Genomic DNA, 13,709 nt, shown 5'->3' with positions numbered 1-13,709 from the left:
TTAAATGACTCTACAGAAACAACATTTTTATGAGAAATGCCCAGTTTGCTTTGTCGATTGCTTTCACAAAGTCTAGAGTGGGAATTATATTTTTTATTATCATTTTAAACTTTATGAATCCAGTTTGAATTGAGCGAATAAGGGATGAGATAACTGAATCAATAACGGTTGCTAGTGCTTTGCTGATGACATTGCTCTTTTCAATAAAATGATGTATGAGTATGGGCCGTTATCATGATGCATGAATACAGTCATTTGAAGATATCTTCATCACAATATAAAATAGACACTACAAAGATGAATTGTGATACAGGCTTGTTTATATTTCCTTGTTAATTTTGGTTACACCAAATACCAAAAGTCCAGAAACATCACCCCCCCACAAAGTGATTTATAACATGATGCTTGTTCACACTGCACAGTTCACACTACAGAGGACTATCCACATGATATGTTATAGAGACATCATTAAATGTACTATCAATCCCTTATATATATACTATATGTTTTTCGATTTAAATGTATACAAAGGCAATATATTAATATAGGTTTATATTTTCACTGTGTTTACATTAAGGTGACATTTGTCTGTTTATTCATGAATATTGGAATGCATGTGTATATATAATAAACACTATAAACCCTATGAACATAGTACACATTTTTCCCATTTCATTAAAATGTTTTAATCCGCACTTTTCAAGACAAGATATTAAGAATCATTAACTGACACTTTAGTTATTAGACCTACCAGACAACAGTTTATAACAGAGCACATGTTTACATATGTTTCGTATTTTTGACATTTGCAGTCCGTACATGACAGGGTTCATTAGTGGCTGTATGATGAGAAAATACAGTGACAGAATAATACGCAGCGCACTGGGAACACCGCTCATATCAAATCTACTCTTAAGTATTTCAAAGCAGCCGCCGAAAGAGAAGTTGAGGAGGGAAAGAAGGTGAGGTGTGCAGGTACTGACAGCTTTCTGTCTGGTCTGTTTGGAACCAGAGAAACACACTCTGAGGATCCTCATGTAAGAGAAGAGGATTGGAATCAGAGGGACTAAGATAGTGAGAACAGTACCAAAATATCCATAAATGTTGTTCACCTGAGTGTCAGAACATGCCAGCTTAACAACAAGGTAGTTACTACAATACAAACCATTTATTATGTTTCCACACAGTGTCAAACGTATGTTTAAAGATAAGGTTATCAAGAACTTCACAAAAGAGTACAACCAAACCAGAATAATGAAGATAAGCGCCTTCGTAGAACTCATACGTGTGTTATATTGCAGAGGACAACAGATAGCAAGATATCTGTCATAAGACATGACGGTTAAATTGGAAAACTCAATACCTCCATATGTATGCAAGCAGAAAATCTGCAGGAAGCAGAGCAGAGCAGAAACAGTGTGAATGTCAGAGAGGATCTGAACCAGAAGGAATGGAAACAACCCTGTACTACCATACAGTTCATTTACAAACAGGCTGCACAGAAAAAGGTACATAGGTTCATGTAAGCTCCTGTTCACGCAGATAACCACAATCAGAGACGTGTTGGCAACAACAATCACAATGTATACAATTGCAGTTATCATGAAATACAAGTACCTCAAATATCCAATATGCAAATAAGCTCCAAGAATGAAATAGGATACAGTCGGTGAAGTTGAATTGGAAATCATTCTTTGAGGTTAAACGTTAATATATTTGAGCACATTTGAACTTCACAGTCTTAACTTACCAACCCCCCCCGAGTGTTTCAGGAACTGTAAATGAATGCAACATGAGCACATCACACACAGTGCAGTGTTTCTCACCTGCTGTGCTGCAGACTGCTGCAGTCCCTTCTGTCAGCTGCAGAGACATCTGCTGCTTTAAAGCTTCCAGAACAATAACACAATTATAATGTATTCATTCAAGAGACCAAAAATTGTAAGCCGAGCGCTGCCTTCACTTCCATGATGTGCTCATGTACAAATCTCTCACACACTTAACTGTGGGAATATGCCCCTCCTCACATGATGTGTTTTGGGGTTCAGAAGTCCCTCAAAGTGCTCTATCCACGGCTCAGATATATCCCCACTCCATGTGCACAGTTCTACTCAACACACTCTCACTCCCTAAACGTCCAGGAGTGATGCTTGGTCAGGGTCCCGTGGCGTGCAGTTGGGACGCGCCGAGGCTCCTTCAGCTTCATAAACGGACGCAAAGAGCTTTCAACTGATTGCAATGTATTCCCATCGGCGGCGGTATTTGACGCTCATGGAAGCACGGCATCCGTTTATGTCGGCGGCTGTTAAAGGCAATGTGAGCGTCCATTCCCATTGGATAACGGAGGATTTTACAGCCGGAAGTAACTATTCTCCTTACTGTCGATTGATTTTACAGTGATATCTGCACTACTCATCAACTCAAAAACACCAGATTATCCTTGTTAATTACACAACATTGATTGGTTTAAATTGTGTGCAATGCTTTTGTATTTTCCCCCTTCGATTCGGAGAAACAAATATTCTTTCGGAGTTTAGGATGGCAGAAGACACTCCACTACCCAGAATCCTCAGCTATCGTTTGGGACTACACCATGTGCTTTGATTGACAAACCCTGTGATTAGTTCTCAAGCTTTGTGATTGGATGTTGGAGTGGCAGTGCGCGAAGTTTACACAGAGCGTCAAACAGCACTTTGAAATGGAATGAAACCCATCGACGGCACACTATCCAAATCGAGACTCGAACGTGTCCTACCCCCCCCCCCCCCCCCCCCCCCCCTTAAGTCACAGGCTCCTCCAACAGTGCAACACAATAAAACAGATACACAGAAAAAATAGTGCAAGTAAATACAAAAAGAAAAATAGTAAAATAGTAAAAAGTGAAATAGTGCAATAAGAGTCTATATACAAGTGATTGGAATATGATATATTAGACAAATCATTTCTAAGTAGCAGCCAGATGAATGTTATGGATGTTGTTTCAAAGTTCAGGTGTTTAATAGTCTTCTGGCCTGTGGGATGAAGCTGTCCCTGAGTCTGGTGGTTTTAGTCCGGATGCTGCGGTACCGCCTGCCAGACGGCAGCAGACAGAACAGTTTGTGGCTGGGGTGATGGGGGTCTTTGATAATCCTGAGGGCTTTCTTTAAGGTTAACCTGGTATTTTTACTACATTTATTTTAGTTACTTTACAGATTTGGATTAATGATGTGAAATATAAACAACCCTTAAATCAGACTTTAGTTACACCTGAGTAAAATTCAGTGAAGGTGATTGTCAAGTGCCAACAATCAGGCGAGATATTTGATAGTTGGTGCTTGAGAAGACAAAAAATGTATCTGCAGATCCCTATAAAGCATATTCATTACTCGTTATTCTCTAATTGTTCATCAAAAACTGTATATAATGGCTATTTTGCACATTTTCAAAGGTTTATTGAAATATCATATACACAACTACGGTGTAGTTATGCAATGATGACAAACTTGGGTCATAGGTTCCTCAACAAGAGATCTATCAATATGTGTGTACCTCCACCATTAAACTGTCATATTCTGCACATTTCTTATTCTATCTACATACATCTTATAAGAGTATAATAAATATGTATAATATCAGTTAAAATAAGTGCTTCAACATAGTTAACTTTGCAGGAAAGTTGATTGTCAAGTCCCAAAACAAACCATGCAATATATTAAACGTTAAGTACTTTGTCAGGCTTAATATAGATACCCCCAAAGCTTTTTGCTTACATGTATTTAAAAGAAGACCTTAACCTAAAGTATTATTTAATGTTTAAATAAAGCCTAATTAGTTTGTCTGTTTTGCACATCCTCCTATTAATATCTTTGTACATCCGGCACTAAACTGTTTTATTCTTGATACCATTTACAGTATCTTCTTGATATTTTCTATTCTATATTTCTATCATTGACCTTCTACTTTCCTCCTATTTTGTATATACTCTTAATATTTAAATGTTTTCATAAAATATAACACATTCAAAAGTGCTTAACAAAAATGAAAGACATTAAGAAAAAGGCATTTTAAACAGTCATTAAAAAGCAACACAATCTACCTGCATTGCAATAACTCTAAACGTGTAATAACGTGCTTTAACCAGTAGGTGGTTTGGGTTAAAAAGCTGTCAAGTTTACAGTGTTAAAAAAATAAAATATACTGCTGTTTCCGGTTTAGTTTACGAAGGATATATTTAATTATTGTTTTGATATTTGTGCTGTAAACTCATGTTTTGTGCTGGTTGTATGAGGGTTCAATTAATGGGGTTCAGTTTATGTGAGTGTGACTTTAAATCTGGGTGGAGATTCGCGGGGGTTTATTGATGTGTTATAAATAGAGGGGATAAATAAATTAACGTCATTGAGATTGAGGAATCAGGAGAGGCCACTAGTAAGTGTGATTATTATATTGAATGTGATTTAAGTTGTATGGGCAGTGTTTCCCCTATATACAAATAGTGGCAGTGCAGTGCCGCTGCTGAAATATGCGCGCCGCTGCTAGGGGGCGCCAGCCAGGGACCCAAAAAAAAAAAAAAAAAAAAATGTAAAAAAAGTTTTTTAAGTTTTTTTTTTTTCATTAAAATAATAATAAGTGGCGACCCTTTTTCATTTTTGATTGTTTGTTATGTGGGTTTGTAGTATTTGTGTTACTGTATGTTCAATAAAGGTGTAGTTTTGCTAAATCTTGAGACATTGCCACTGTATGTACTAGGCAGGGCCGGTTTTTGGCATAGGAGACATAGGGGCAATATCAGCAGCAGCTGGTCAGCCGACCTTAAAGCTCTGGCTGGGGTGTGGCGATGGAGGAGATCGGCTATGTAAACTGGAGCCAGCCCATTTAGGGCTTTAAAAACAAATAAAAGGAGTTTCAAATCACTTCCGAACCGAATTGGAAGCCAGTGTAGTGAGGCCAGAATTGGGGTGATGTGGTCACGCTTTTTGTGGCCAGTGAGAAGACGCGCAGCTGCGTTTTGGACTAGCTGCAGGCGTCTAATTGAGGCCTGGTCCATACCCACATACAGAGCGTTGCAGTAATCCGGTCTCGAGGTAACAAAGGCGTTAATAACCCTTTCTACCTCTTTAAAAGATCAAAACAACTTGGTCTTGGCCAATAGTCTTATTTAAAAAAAAGCAGGTCTTGACTATGGAGCTGACATGCTTATTGAATTTAAAAGCGCTATCGAAGGTCACTCCAAGGTTCATGACAGAGGGGAGGATGTTTTTGTGGATAGAGCCCAGAATATCAACCGGAGAGGCTGGAGGTTGGGGTCCAAAAGGATTACCTCTGTCTTGCTCTTGTTGAGGTTAAGGACATTTTTGCTCATCCAGGATTTGATCTCTGTCAAGTAGTCCATCAACGGCTGTAGTGAGTTATTGACGATTGATTTAAGAGGCAGATAGAGCTGTACATCGTCGGCGTAACAATGGAAGGGAATGTTCTGTTTAGTGAGAATTGAACCTCGGGGCTGCATATACAGTAGGAAGAGGATGGGGCCCAGGATAGAGCCTTGGGGAACCCCACAGGTAAGAGGGGCTTTAGCAGAGGAGAAGGCACCTAGCTGCACTGAGAAGCTACGGTCTGTCAGGTAGGACCTGAACCAGGCAAGTGCAGAGCCTGTGATGCCTGCGGACTGTTCAAGCCGTGACAACAGGATGCTATGGTCCACAGTTTCAAAGGCAGCTGTCAGGTCTAACAGCACCAAGACAGCTGTGCTACCTGAGTTGGCGGCTAGGAGCAGATCATTAAAATACGAAAATATCTCTGAGAAGGTGAGAAGGAATGCTGTCTGAGGTGCAGTGTGTCGGCCGCAGGTGCTTGATTACATCCGAGAGAGAAGAGAGGGATAGAGGCTCAAACTGGGTGAGGACAGCAGGGCACAGAAAGGGAGCAGGATCTGGGGTAGCATTAGTGTGGGCTAGCCTAAGAGCGGATACTTTTTTGATAAAGAATGTAAGAAACGTATCACAGAGAGTAGTCGATGGGACAATAGAAGAAACATCACAGGGATTAATGATAGAGTTGAGGATTTTGAAAAGAGCCTGAGGTTTACGGCTGTTATTGGAGATTAATTAATTATTGGAGAAATGTGCTCTGTTTTTGGCTGCTTTGACTGCCGTCTGGTAGTCGGATAGGCAAGCACAAAGGATTTCTAGAGAGACATGGAGTTTATCCTTCTTCCATTATCTCTCTGCACGCACGTCTGAGAGCACGAGTACAGTCATTGAGCCACGGCTCTGAGAGAACTTTGGTGCGTCTAAGAATAAAAGGAGCAATCCAATATTAGGGTACATGTCGAGTCAAACATGGAGATAAGCTCATCCGCTTATTGTCCTAACATATACACAACTACGGTGTAATTATGCAATGTAAGACAAACTTAGGTCACAGGTTCCTCAACAGTGCAATTACAAGGCATAGGAAGATAAATAAAAACAACAATACAAAATAAATAGTGCAAGCTCAGGTGTTTAATAGTCTTATGGCCTGTGTGATGAAACTGTCCCTGAGTCTGGTGGTGGTGGTGGGGGGGGGGATGTAAGAAGTGTCACAGGGACCATAGTCACGACTTTAACATTATGTGTTTTGACCCAGCCAGCAACCCATCTCTCCCTACAGATAGGCTGGTCTGGGTCCTGATGGTAAGGGGCCTGGCCTGTTGGGTTCTGGTGTTCTGGAAGCTTTAAAGCAGCAGAAGTCTCTGCAGCTGACAGAAGGGACTGCAGCAGTCTGCAGCACAGCAGGTGAGAAACACTGCACTGTGTGATGTGCTCATGTTGCATTCATTTACAGTTCCTGACACACTCTGGGGGGATTGGTAAGTTAAGACTGTGAAGTTCAAATGTGCTCAGATATATTAACGTTTAACCTCAAAGAATGATGTCCAATTCACCTTCAGAAACTGTATCCTATTTCATTCTTGGAGCTTATTTGAATGTTGGATATTTGAGGTACTTGTATTTCATGATAACTGCCATGTTGTACATTGTGATTGTTGTTGCCAACACGTCTCTGATTGTGGTTATCTGTGTGAACAGGAGCTTACATGAACCTATGTACCTTTTTCTGTGCAGCCTGTTTGTAAATGAACTGTATGGTAGTACAGGGTTGTTTCCATTCCTTCTGGTTCAGATCCTCTCTGACATTCACACTGTTTCTGCTCCGCTCTGCTTCCTGCAGATTTTCTGCTTGTACACATATGCAAATATACAATTTTGTAATTTAGACCTCATGTCTTATTTCAGATATCTTGCTATCTGTTATCCTCTGCAATATAACACTTGTATGACTTATAACAAAGCAGTTATATCTCACACAGGCTCCGCCCTCTACTGGACTCTATGGGTACTACTCTCTATCATGCTGTGCGTGCTTTCACCTACTGAATTTACGTAAACGTAGCCGGCCAATCGGGGCGAGCCTACCTAAATGCGCGCGCAGGCCCACAGTATATAAGGCGGCTACAGCCGCCGCCCCACTATCCTTTTTCTCTTCAGACGAGCTGACAACCGAAGAGTTAAACGTACGAAGATTAGAAGATTAGAAGAAACGAAAAATGGACTCACCATTACTGGAATCTCGGCCATGCCCCACCTGCCTTGGTTTGATCGCGGGAACCGATCTCCACCACATCTGTTAGAGTGTTTGGGGGACCAGGATATGGCCGAGGCGGTGCCATTCACGTTCGCCATTCCAGCGGGGCGGATGGCTCCGTTTGCCGTTGTCTGGCACTTCCGGGTTCGGTCCATGGAGGTCCACCGCCCTAGGTGATGACCATGGCGGCGGAACGCAGCTGATCCCAGCGGGCAGCAGGCTGGGCAGGGAGCTGAAAAGAGCTCTGCCACACTACCGCGTGACAGGGCGACTGCAGATAAACACGGGTGTGTTGGGCATCTCGCTCATTGCTGGAGATGCCCCCACCTTGCCAGATCAGAGCGATTATTTGTAGCTTGATCGTGGCTGCCGCCGTTGTCTGCCGTGTGGTATCCCGGTGAGGGATCACGCCGCATGGCACTTTTCAAAAAGGACCGTGTTGATCTCCTGGGAGCCCCCGTGTTTACGGAAGGGCTCTTTGGATCGATCTCCTTGGTCACGTGGGTGAGGCTGCTTCTTGCTCATCCCAGAGGAAAGAACACTGTCGCACACTCCCCGCCCCCTCTGTAAACTCCAGTATAGGAGCCAGCAGGTGGGTGCGTGCACGTGAGTGGAATAAACCGTAGTGCTGTCAAAGCACTGTGCGGGTTCAAGAGAGTGGAGAAACGCATTCAGTGAAAACGATTGCATTTATCCCAGAGTAAGAGTCATCTCTCTCCACATTTCCACTTTTCACCATAAATGTCCGTTTCAAAGAGATGTCATTTGACAGAGCCGCGGCCCCACGGGAGCTGCCGCGGTGCGTTCAAGAACCTCGGTAGAAAATCGGCCCTTTTTCTGTGTCAGCCCCCATGCCAGAACGCCCTTTTATGGAAGGTTTGGCAGCGGAGTAGGCCACCAGAGAATACTACAGCTTCTTAGATGTGGCTCCAAAGTCGAAAAGAGGCCCTGTTGCAAGAACGGTGGGTTACGTATATAGTAACCCTAGTTCTAGAGTGATGTGTGTGTGTAAAATGCATTTAGTAAAAACGATTGCATTTATCCCAGAGTAAGAGTCATATCTCTCCACAATTCCACATTTTTTCCCATAATGTCTCGTTGAGATCGGCAAGGCCGTTTTCATACGATCTTAATTGGACACCCATTATGAGGCGCGGCCCCCGTGAGAGTGGCCGCGGTGCGTTCAGGGACCTCCGCAGAAGAACAGTGGGTTACGTAGTGTAACTCTAGTTCTAGAGTGATATGTGTGTGTAAAATGCATTCAGTAAAAACGATTGCATTTATCCCAGAGTAAGAGTCATCTCTCTCCACATTCCACATTTTCCACATTTCCCCATAATGTCCGTTTCAAGAGACGGCATTATGACGACGCGCGCCCCCCCCCGAGAGCGGGCCGCGGTGCGTTCATGGACAGAAGAAGCTCCGATTAATGCTTATTTCTCTCTAAGAGAAAACAGCATTATGGTGGAGCGCGCGCTCTCATGGGAGCATGCCGTGGTGCGTTCAGGGACCTCAGTTAAAAATCTGCCGTTTTTTTCTCTGAGTGGAAACGACATTATAGAAAAACGGCCCTTTCTGTGTCAGCCCCCCATGGGTCAAACTTCCTTTTATGGAGGCTTTGACGGCGGAGTACCAGAGCTTCATAGCTGCGGCTCCGCAGCTGATTGGAAAATCAGTGGTGTATTAACAGAGTGCATGGACAGGACACTGAGACTGGGTTATTCACTCCAGTTTTGCAGCATCCCTCCTCCGTTCAGAGGCAGGAGAGAGGCACATCTGTCATCCCAGGAGGAGGTTTCCTCTCAGCATGTGCACTCTCAAGTCAGAGAGAAGGGGCATTATTCCCTGTACTTCCTGGTTCCCAAGAAGACAGGAGAATTCAGGCCCATTCTGGATCTTCAATGCCTGAACCAGCACATTGCATGCAAGAAGTTCCATATGTTAACTATGAAACAGTTACTGAGACTGGTACAGCCAGGCGATTGGTTCACAACCATCGACCTGAAGAACGCTTACTTTCATGGCGAAATTGCTCCAAGAGCACAGAAAGTATTTGTGTTTTGCCTTCCAGGGGGCAGCCTATGAGTACAACAGACTGCCGTTCGGCTACTCCCTATCCCCACGCACGTTCAGCCACAACGCTGCAACCGCTGCGGTACCATGGCATGAGGGACGACCTCATAGTTATGGCCAGGTCCAGGGAATGGGCAATACTGCACACAGCCCAATTGATCCTACACCTAACCAAGTTGGGTTGAAAAAGAAGTTGCGGTCAATTGGAAGAAGAGCTCCCCCATACCTCACCAGCAGGTAGAATATCTGGGGGTGATGCTCGATGCAGGCAGACTACGTGTCACCCTGACAGAAAGCAGACAGGCATCCCTGCTGCGGGCAGTCTGCAGGCTGCGTCAGGGGGCAACGGTGACAGCTTTGATCATCATGCAGACTTTGGGTCTCATGACGGCTGCTCACTCCGTAGTGCCACTCGGACTGCTGCATGCACATCGCATGCAGATGTGGTTTACCGGCCTTCGTTTAGATCTTAAGACACAAACGACGTCTGGTGGCCATCCCCCCCCTCAGTAGAGAGCAACCTCCGATTCTGGGGGTCCCCAGAGAATCTGCGGAGGGGAGCTCCACTGGGGCAGGTAACCTCCTATATCACAGTCTTCACAGACGCTTCAAAGAAAAAGAAAGTGACAGGATGGGGGGGACGTGTCTAGAGAGAGCTGTGGGTGGTTGCTGGCCTCTGGCGGCACAGCAACCTCCTGGAGCTGCAAGCAGTGATGTTGGTCCTACAGCACGGCAAACCCTTAATACAGGGCAAACATGTGCTAGTAAGGAGCGACAACCGCACCACAGTGGCGTACATCAACAGGCAGGGCGGAGTCCGCTCAATAGCCTGGTTGACCGCAGCAGAGAACCTGTGGCTGTGGGTTTCACAGATTGTGTTGTCTCTAAGGGCCCTGCACATCCCGGGACGGGAGAACAGGGGGGCCGACCTCATGTCAAGAGGCGGACCCCTGCCAGACGAGTGGAGGCTTCACCCGGAAGTGGTGAAGCAGGTCTGGACTCAGTTCGGTAGAGCAGAGGTGGACCTGTTCGCCAATCGGCGCAACAGCCACTGTGCCCTGTGGTTCTCCCTGGCTCGGTGGGACAACCCGCCCTTGGGGGTCGACACATTTGCACACGAGCCATGGCCAAGAAAGCTGCTTTACGCCTTTCCACCGCTGCACCTTATCCCCCCCCTCCTGGAGAGGGTGAGGCGGGAACAGCTGTCAATCATCCTGGTGGCCCCAGATCGCCACCTGGCGCCGTGGTAACGCGGGGGTAACACAGATGATGGTGGGCCAGCCCTGGGCGATTCCTCAGGTCTGGGGAGCGCTGTCTCAGGAAGCAGGTGCAATAGGGGCGTTACCCACTCTGGGCCAACCTCTCCAGGCTTGGCTCCTGAGAGGGACAGGCTGAGACAGGTGGGGCTGTCTGATAACGTTATTCAGACTATCCAAGCAGCAAGAGCAGAATCCACCACAGCTTGTTACAGGCCAAAGTGGGCGGGATTCCGGCGATGGTGTGAAGGAAGGAGTCTAGAGCCTCTGTCGTGCACGCTGGGCTCTATTCTTACCTACTTACAGATACTGGTGGACAGGGGGCTGGCTCATTCCACAATTAAGGTGTATGCAGCAGCCATTTCGTCCTGCCATGAGGGATTTGGAGGCAGGTCAGCCTTCAGTCAGCCGCTTATGGCGCGGTTTTTGCAGGGGGTCAGGAGGCAGCGCCCAGTAGTGCACGCCTCCGCCCCGCAGTGGGACCTGCCGTTGGTGCTCGAGGCTCTGGTCACAGAACCATTTGAGCCTCTGGAGCTCTCCTCCCTGAAAGCACTGTCATGGAAGACAGCATTGCTACTTGCCTTGACTTCGGCTAAAAGAGTGTCCGAGCTGACCGCTCTGTCGGTACACCCAAGTTGTCTTTTGATCCGGGGTGACCGTAGCGGGGCGACACTCAGGCCGAACCACTCCTTTACTCCTAAGAGTATCAGAAGTTCATTCAGATCAAGGGCTATTCAGTTAGGTGGCTTTAATCTTCCACCCCATATTGGGGCCAGGGAGGCTAAATTGCACCTCCTCTGCCCAGTGCGTGCGCTAGTATGCTATGTAGAGCGCACGGCTGCCATTAGGCGCACTGAACAACTGTTTGTGTGCTTTGGGGATGGTGTGGCTGGAAAAGCCCTCTCAAAGAAGCGCCTAACAGGATGGCTATGCAGGTGCATTACACATGCCTATGGACGGGCGGGGAGAGCCCTCCCCACTGGGGTCCATGCACATTCTACACGGGCTGTGGCTGTGTCAACAGCCTTATTCAGCGGCGTGAGTGTAGAAGATATATGCACGGCGGCGTCTTGGTCTACGCCAGGCCCCTTCATAAAATGTTATCTCCCGGACATGTCTGGCTCCTTCTCGTCGTCGGTGCTTGCCGAGGCAACGCATGACTGGTGAGAGGGGGGTGGCTGTGGGTCAGCAGGTATCTGACCCCCCCCCCCTGGACATAAAGCACTTGTGTTTTTCCCATGCTCCTGAGGGACTCGGGGAGACATGGTGCGCAATCAGCCCCATACAGGGCTGCGGCCCCGACTTCTCCACGGTTACAACCGGATGGGAGGTAGTGGGGATGCAGTGGATGTTAGCCAAAAGCCGGTCAGGGACGGTGTGGTGGGTCGATGTTGTTGGACGACAGGGCGTTTATACATCGGGGCTCCGCCCACTGTACCCATAGAGTCCAATAGAGGGCGGAGCCTGTGTGAGATATAACGGGGGGTTACGTATTGTAACCCTAGTTATATAAACACAGGCGGAGCCCTCTGGAGGCCCTGTCTTTCCTAGTCCGCTCGCTGAAGAGTGTATAGGATAGTGGGGCGGCGGCTGTAGCCGCCTTATATACTGTGGGCCTGCACGCGCATTCAGGTAGGCTCGCCCCGATTGGCCGGCTACGTTTACGTAAATTCAGTAGGTGAAAGCACGCACAGCATGATAGAGAGTAGTACCCATAGAGTCCAGTAGAGGGCTCCGCCTGTGTTTATATAACTAGGGTTACAATACGTAACCCCCCGTTATCTTCATTATTCTCATTTGGTTGTACTCTTTTGTGAAGTTCACGATAACTTTATCTTTAAACATCCGTTTGACACTTTGTGGAAATATCATTAACAGTTTGTATTGTAACAACCATCTTGTTGTGAAGTTGGCATGTTCTGACACTCATGTGAACAACATTTATGGACTTTTTTCAATTGTTCTCTCAATCTTAGTCCCTGTGGTTCCAATCCTCTTCTCTTACATGAGGATCCTCAGAGTGTGTTTCTCTGGTTCCAAACAGACCAGACAGAAAGCTGTCAGTACCTGCACACCTCACCTTGTTTCCCTCCTCAACTTCTCTTTTGGCTGCAGCTTTGAAATACTTCAGAGTAGATTTGATATGAGCGGTGTTCCCAGTGTGCTGCGTATTATTCTGTCACTGTATTTTCTCATCATACAGCCACTAATGAACCCTGTCATGTACGGACTGCAAATGTCAAAACTACGAAACATATGTAAACATGTGCTCTGTTATAAACTGTTGGCCGGTGGCAGAAATAAATGAAGTGTCAAACAGTTTAGCAAAAAAGTTCAACTGTAACTGAATCAAGTGAGATCTGATGAATTGAAATGATTTCAGCAGTACATTTTATAATGGATAAAACGTTCAAGTATATTCATGAATCCACAAACAAATGTCCCCAAAATGTTGTAACTTTAATAACATTGTAATATTCACCTGTAGTCATATATTCCAATGAAACATATGAAACATAGTCCTATATGTCCTCTGTTATAAACTGTTGGCTGGTCACAGTAAAGATTAAATAACATAAATGAAAGTAAAAAATTGACAACACTTTTTGACCTTTTTTGAATCTATTGATTTTGAAAATACAAAAAAAGGTCATACATTTTAGAACACGGGAAAATGTGATGTGACCTTAAAGAGGGCCGGGTGGGAAATATGGACTAGTTGATTGGATTTCTTGTATTTGTTTTGGGCACCAACCTCTTTATTATTACATT

General features: G+C 45.4%; 1 protein-coding gene and 1 pseudogene across 1 annotated transcript; one reads left to right on the top strand and one right to left on the bottom strand.

Annotated features, from left to right (window-relative positions):
- Positions 1-751: 751 nt before the first annotated feature.
- On the bottom strand, positions 752-1,691 carry LOC117489266 (olfactory receptor 10A6-like; the record flags this gene model as incomplete). Its single annotated transcript, XM_034138472.1, has 1 exon — positions 752-1,691. A coding segment is annotated over exon 1 (940 nt), but the record flags the coding sequence as incomplete, so codon positions are not given.
- A 5,203-nt stretch (positions 1,692-6,894) lies between these two features.
- Positions 6,895-13,245, top strand: LOC117489268 (annotated as a pseudogene).
- Positions 13,246-13,709: the final 464 nt, after the last annotated feature.

The sequence above is a fragment of the Trematomus bernacchii genome, unplaced genomic scaffold (assembly GCF_902827165.1).
Source record: "Trematomus bernacchii unplaced genomic scaffold, fTreBer1.1, whole genome shotgun sequence".
NCBI classification, from domain to species: Eukaryota; Metazoa; Chordata; class Actinopteri; order Perciformes; family Nototheniidae; genus Trematomus; species Trematomus bernacchii.
The sequence above is the reverse complement of the archived record's forward strand: the minus strand, read 5'-3'. Positions and strand labels throughout refer to the sequence as shown.